The 7,117-nt window shown below is 49.3% G+C and overlaps 1 protein-coding gene across 3 annotated transcripts in view; it reads left to right on the plus strand.

Moving 5' to 3' along the window:
* Nucleotides 1-6,888, plus strand: part of TNR (tenascin R) — a 51,933-nt gene extending 45,045 nt beyond the window's left edge. For all 3 annotated transcript variants that reach the window (XM_015290244.4, NM_205276.4, XM_015290245.4), the window contains 4 exons: nt 632-728; nt 1,442-1,603; nt 2,639-2,802; nt 3,160-6,888. In XM_015290244.4, the coding sequence (XP_015145730.1) occupies nt 632-728; nt 1,442-1,603; nt 2,639-2,802; nt 3,160-3,279 (543 nt within the window). In that variant the 3' untranslated portion in view covers nt 3,280-6,888. The remainder of the gene's footprint in view (nt 1-631; nt 729-1,441; nt 1,604-2,638; nt 2,803-3,159) is intronic.
* Nucleotides 6,889-7,117: the final 229 nt, after the last annotated feature.

Here is a 7,117-nt window from a genome sequence, read left to right on the forward strand (position 1 = left end):
CCAGATTGAATCCGCACTGGAGCATTTTAGAGGCAAATCCCTGTTTTGCTATTGAATTGCACCATCACCACTTGTCTTTACTTAGATGGACTGGCCACTGAGGGAAACAGTGCTCTGGCACTTGGATTGTTTTTGTCTCAAATACTCACTTGCATGTATTATATAAAACCCCAATAGATGTATAGTCCAAATAAGAAGAGAAAAAAGAAGAAGATTTTCCTTAAATGCTGAGTTCCAGCACAGCTATATTTTCAGCCAAGAATTTTCTCTCCATCTCACTCTGATTCAAAGCATCCCGTTGGGTATCACAAAAGAGCCAAGCAAACACAGAATCATGTGCTAGAAAATCAGAGAAACCACACACCGGGTACAGCATAAAGTCTGAAGGCTGAATCTTTCCTCCTAGGTCTATTATAACATTGCTGCCCACATCTTCTAACTTGTCTTCAGCTAATCCATCTGCATCTGAACCAATGGCACAGCTGCAGTTAACGTTAACCAGATGTACATTACAATTTCCTCCACTGAAAGGCACTACGACAGGGCGGAGTATTCTCCTGGCTGTGTGTCCCAAAGCCTGACCAGGTCATCCCACTTCTCACAGAGTTTCCCTTGGTTTCCCCCACTGCAGGTCTTCCAAAGGCGGCAGAATGGGCTGACCGACTTCTTCCGAAAATGGGCAGATTACCGGGTTGGCTTTGGGAACTTGGAGGACGAGTTTTGGCTGGGTAAGACCTTCATTCTTGGTCTTGTACCAAAGTATCAAACCTAAGCTCCTCTCCTTTGCAATCTCTCCAGGCTGTTTTCCTTCCCTTGTTCATTCCCTGCCCTTTGCATTTGAAATTCACACTTTTGGGTGATATAAAAGCACACGGTGAAGGTCCCCATTTTGCTGCTCCCAGGCTGGGCACCTTCATGGACCAGCATCTTCTCTTGAACAGTGAACAGTACAGTTAACAGCACAACTTCTCAAGCACCTCTCCTGGCCTTAGCCCGCAAGCCAGTTGCCCAAAGCAGAAAAGAGGTGAGGGTAGACCTACCAAAGCTCTGAAATAGAGCATTCTCCAAGAGTGAACGAATGCTAGCCCTGCAGCATGTTCTGACTCATAAACAGCTTAACAGCAGAAGTCAGTGATGGGTGTGCAGCATGGGAAGAACCAGAGCTCCACAGATGATCATGCCCAGCTTTGGCAGTGCTCAGAATGAGTGTGGGACTCAAACTCACTCTCAGAGCCATGGGGAGGTGAAGCTTGACTGGAGACAGAGAGCTTAGACCCCATCAGTGTCAGCAGAGATAAGGCTTAACCACAAGCTGCCCTCTACTGCCTCGTCTTGTTTTCATTTCCCAGAAACACTTTACTTGCCCTGAGCTTTCTGGTTGGCTGATGTAGCAGATCCAGGTGCTGCATCTCACCAGGTGTTTGGTTGCTTGTGTCCCCAGGCTTGGACAACATCCACAAGATCACATCACAGGGACGCTACGAGCTGCGCATAGACATGAGGGATGGCCAGGAAGCAGCATATGCCTACTATGACAAATTCTCCGTTGGCGACTCCCGGAGCCTCTACAAGCTCCGGATAGGAGACTACAATGGCACTTCTGGTACAGCCTCAGGGCTAGCTGGCACCTCAGGTGCAGCAGGGAAATGCTGGGACCAGTCAGTTTGAAGGCATAAAGGAAATCCCAACATCAAAGCTTACATGTCTGGAGTGGCAAGATGCAAGCCTGTAGCCCTTTCTGCCTTCCTGCAGTTCATTGCGTAAAGCAGGCTGATAAATTCCACTAGGGGCCGAGGGAATTTGCCATCGGGATAATATATTAAATATCAGAGTCACTGCTGTTCAGATAATCAGGTCAACCGCCAGAGGTGTCATCTCAATGAACATCACCGCAGCTCGCTATTGATGCTGTGCTGCAGGGTGTGTTTATCAACCTCCTACAGCAATGGAAAAATCTGAAATCCTCTGCAGAACTTTGTCCCATACAGACCCAAAGGTAGCCACTTCTATAAGGACACAGGCACACATGTTGGCTCAGCTGACACAGCAGCATTGAGCTTTGCCCAACGTGTAAGTTTCTCTCCCCTTAGTAGAGAGGGGAGAGCAGGCTGGTGGGTTTGGTGGAATAACAAATACCAAAGGGTCGAAAAGACACTTTCTCCCTCTTATCCAGAGGGAGAAAAGAAAGGCAAGCATTTTGGTTCAAGAGAAAAATGCTTGGTTTCCTCTAGAATGAGAAGGTCCCTTTGGTTAGCAAGAGGGAAGGAGGGAGAGAAATTCCTGAAGGTATGCAGCAGATCCAGACTCCAAGTAATCGGGGCTTTAGCTCATTTCTGTATCACTGAAATCCAGGTCCAAACACAGACTGCTACTTTATCTTCCAAACCCTAAGATCTCCTATGGCCTGTACTGATCCAAAACCAACAGCAGAGGACCTCAGATGAATCCACCATGAGTAATCCCAGTTAACACTATTCCCACACCATCCCACCAGCCTTCAGCTCTTTGAGCTGCTGACTGACAGGCTACCACACACACCAGAATTTCCTCGTGAAAGTCTAGATGGCTTCAACATTGAGACACGCAAGTCAGAAGCGAGATGGTTGGTCCATCCCCCTTAACAGCTCTCTTTCCACAGGGGACTCCCTCACCTATCACCAGGGCCGCCCCTTCTCCACCAAGGACAGGGACAACGATGTGGCCGTGACCAACTGCGCCATGTCCTACAAGGGGGCCTGGTGGTATAAGAACTGCCACCGGACCAACCTCAACGGCAAGTATGGAGAGTCCCGGCACAGTCAGGTAAGGGCAGAGCTGGGCTGAGACCCTTCGGCATTTCTTCAGGCTGGGGCTGGGGCTGCATGGTCAGGGCACCGAGGTCACTGACACTGGCTGCCTTGGTCATTTGCCATGGTGTTCTTTCAGGATGCACTACAAAAGATATCCATTAAATCTCATCAGGAGCCTTTGGGCAGTGGGAAAAAACAAGCAAGCCAGTGCAGCAGAAAAGTTTCTTGCTTTTCCTGTAACAAGCTTTTCCCTCTGGTTTCTCTATGCAACCAAGCTTGTTTCCTTCCTCTTACACTTTCATTTTGTGTGTGTGTGCCTTTCTTTACCCTAAATCCTAACCTTTTACCATTTACTCCTTCCTCCTTCCAGGGAATTAACTGGTACCATTGGAAAGGCCACGAGTTCTCCATCCCCTTTGTGGAAATGAAGATGCGACCTTACAACCACCGTAACATCTCTGGGAGGAAGCGACGGTCCCTACAGCTCTGAGCCAGCAGAACTCCCCTCCCACCACCTGACCTTTTCTGTCATTTGTTTGTATTTTATAATATGAAAAGGGGAAAAAAAATATTCCTCCTCTGAGATAGCAACCTGCCCCTCACGAGTCCTGGAGGGAACCACAGCAGAAGCAAAGGCTGTGGGGAAAGAAAGACCTCATTGCTTTCCATCTGTCCCAGAGAAATACCAAATTTCCGGTCTCCCTACCCCCATACTCTGGCCCTTAACATAAAAAGAAAGAGAGAGACAGACAGATTTTTTGATATTTTTGTTAAAAGACCTAGAAATCCCCAGCAAACCCTGTCTGACACTTTTATTACCGGGCTGGTGGCAGAAACCTTCCCAGCAGGGACCTTGGTGCCATCATTTCTACCCCAAGGCACGGCCAAGGACACCTGATCTCCTCCCCATCCCTGTTCTTTCTCAGCAGGGAGAGAACCTCACCATCCCTCAGCAAGCAAACTGTCACACTTCAAGCCCATGGCAATCTGTTTGGGTTACACTGAGCTTGAGAGAAAAAGAGAAGATGACAGACTGAGGAAAAGAAAAGATCATTTCAGTCTTGAAGTCGCCATTAGGGTCCGTTTCCTCTGCTACTTCTTTATGCCACCATGATGTCATTCACAGAGGTCACTGGTCCCAAACCAAAGAGCCACAGAGAAGGACCAGCAACCAAACAAGCCATCACACAGCCAGAGCTCAGCCTGAAGCCAGCAGCTGTGTCATGCCACGTCCAGCAACCCGCATGCAGCAGGGGATGATGACAGCACAGGCAAAGGAATCATAGAAGACAAGTGCACACCTGTTGCCTTGCCTCTACACCATCCCTCCATGTTTCCATCGCAAGAGGGACCCAAATCTCAGTGCCTTGGTATCACCATCGTTCTCATGGGAAATCAACTGCTTCCCTCCTCAAAAGAAGGCTTGGCCCATTTAGACTTTGGAGCACCTGGAGACCCTTGAAAGAACAGATGTATTCACTCTTCGCATCCTTAATCTCTCTCATTTTAAGGAAGATGGACACCTCAGGTAGCCTTTGTTGTGCTCTGTTGTCATTGCTGCCACCTGCACAGAGCCCCAGTGGCCATCACCATGGGCCCACCGCTCCACAGAGGCTCTGCTCAATGCTGGGCTTTGTCACCCGCGTGTCCCAGGACAATGCAGCCCATCTCTGGATGCACAGCCAAGGCAGAATTACAAATGCTAAACACTGCTTTTTGATTTTACCACACTGAAGCTGCTTTGTCTCAGGAAACATCTTCCAGATGGCAACATAAAGGCATCTTTACAGTAGCTTATAATTCAGGCCAGTGTCTCTTTCATGGTCATGCTCCTTGATTTGCTGACGTTACTCATCACCCTGCAGAGCTGAAGGAGGGCATTAAGCAGGACTCCAGCCCCTTTGTCCATGCTGGGCACACAACCTCAGCTGGCCCCGAGGTCGGGATTAGACATGGGGTCCAGCCCCAAGGTGGGCAGCTCACAGCCTGCTGTCACAAATCAGATTTTAAGCAGTCCTCACCAAGTGAGTCCAACAGCTGGGGCACAGGCCGGGCAAGAGGCTGCACGTGTTGAGATCTCTGCAGCATCACTGATGGCAATATCTCAGCCCACCTGAGCGGCCTGCCCCATTAAAGATCCCAAAAAGCAGCAGGTAGAACAGATTAAAACTGAGGAGGCCTCCTGCTAGACGAGCACAGTAACATTTTCCCCATCACCAAGAGTTTATGGGTAAGAAGTGCCCTAAATGAAGTGCTGGAGTACAGCAGTTATAGCTAGGAGCAGAGGTTGGTGGTGGATGGTGTTCATCTCCTCTTCAGGATGGGGCTGTTTGCTTTTCCACTCAAATGTAACAAAGAGATGGCAGTGAAAAAAAAACGGTAACTCAGCACTGGCTATCAAGGGGGAAGGCAAGAAACCTGTTTTCATAAGCACAAAGCAAACAGAAAATCAAAACCTGCCTTGCTTTTCCAAGAGGCTCAAAAGGAGATCTTCAAAGAGGCTGGTTATTCTCCAGGTAGATATCCTTCCGTGCGTCCCTCCCTCTCTGCTCACATCCGTCATCCTGTGGTCCTGCAGCTGGGACAGGAGGGCCTGGCCAACACAGCTCTGTCGTCAGGCCTGAAGGACACCCCTGGGGACAATATTCAACCTTCCAGTGAAACAAAACAAGTTCTTTCAGGAAAACGAAAGGGTTGTTACAAGCCAGAAAACCTGGCTTCTTCCCAATTCTCCTTCCAATGTCACCTGCTCTGCTTCCTTCCACCACCGTCCTGATGGGTCAGGGCCCCTTTGCCTGGGCACTGCTGCTGTCACATCCCAAAGCCCACAGCACCAGCAGCACGTCAGTCCTTCACCCCGCAGAAGACCACATGCCCCCAGCACCTCCACAGCCTTCCAAAGCTACTTCTTGTTTCTAAACCCAAAACACCAGAAGGAAACACCAAGGGACCCTCTCACCTCTTTCCCAATGCAGTTATCCCTCCGTTTCTGTTCCCACCTGACATCCACCTTTCCACCGCATGCTGCTTTACTGCATGACCAAAGAAAAGAAGTCCTGAAAGTAAGGGCTGCATTCAGTGAAGTGACCCTCAGGGCAGCATTTATGGAGGAATAATGGAGTGGAGGCTTCCCCAAAGATAGCTGGGCTTTGGCAGGAAGATGCTGCAAGAGCATCAGAGCCACACAAAGACTGGGGAGAAGCCTTCACCACTGCTCCTCCTCTTTGTGCTGCTTTACTGTGGGCATCACAAAGTACAGTGCAAGCCTAAATGCGCTCTCAGCTCCTTCCCGAAACGATATTCACACCATATGAGGCAGAGGGTCAGGCAGGCTGCAGAAGTGCAGCAGGAGCCCCAGCACCCACCCAGCACCTCACCTCCATACCAGCCAGGTTCCCTTTTCCAGACCCCAGCACATCACACCCCGGGGTGACCACACAAGCAACACCCAGTAGCCTTCACCCTGTCAGATACTGCCAGCAAAAAGTTCTCACCCCAAAAAACTTTAATCCATGCTTATACCCCCCCTGACCAAAGGCTCTGCCCTAGGACCAAGCCCAGCCCCATTTCTACCAACCAACCACCTGTAGTTGGGCCACCAGACCCAACCAAGCCCACATGGATGGCTGGCATCTCCCTGCCCAGCCCAGAGCTCTGCAGGTGTCAGAGGTTTGCCGGAGGGATGGTGACATGGGGACAGAACCACCCAAGCAAAAAGCAGTGCCTCATGTACAGATGTCACACTGCAATTGTGTCTATTCCCTCAGAAACTGAAAACTAAACAACACAAAAAGGTGACAGAAGAACAGAGGCAACGAAACCCTTTGGAGAGATGTTGATGAACCAAACGCAGATGAGTGCAGCCAAATGAGGGGAAGATGAAAGCGGATAAATGCGTAAAGAGAGAAAATAAATAATATAAATAAATAATATATTAAACAACCCTCCCCCATCCCATAATGAAAACGTAGCTGGGAGAATGGGATCGACGCTTGTTAACCATTGTTAACTAGTATTTTTAGTCTTGACCGCTCTTAGGCTATGTATAGTTCCTTTTTTTAATGCATTTTCTATACATTAATAAAAGATACCAAACGAGTGAGCTGTGTGCCTGTCTGGGAAGAAAAACAAAAGGGGAGGAATGAGAGGTGATGGCCTTACGTTGTGCCAGGGAAGGTCCACGTTGGATATTAGGAAAAACTCATCCAAAGAAGTGGTGCTGCAGTGGCACAGCTGCCCAGGGAGTGGTGGGGTCAGCATCCCTGGAGGTGTTCTGAACCACAGAGATGTGGCACTGAGGGACGTGGGCATGGTGGGCTGGGGTTGGA

Source organism: Gallus gallus, chromosome 8, assembly GCF_016699485.2.
Source record: "Gallus gallus isolate bGalGal1 chromosome 8, bGalGal1.mat.broiler.GRCg7b, whole genome shotgun sequence".
Lineage (NCBI taxonomy): Eukaryota > Metazoa > Chordata > Aves > Galliformes > Phasianidae > Gallus > Gallus gallus.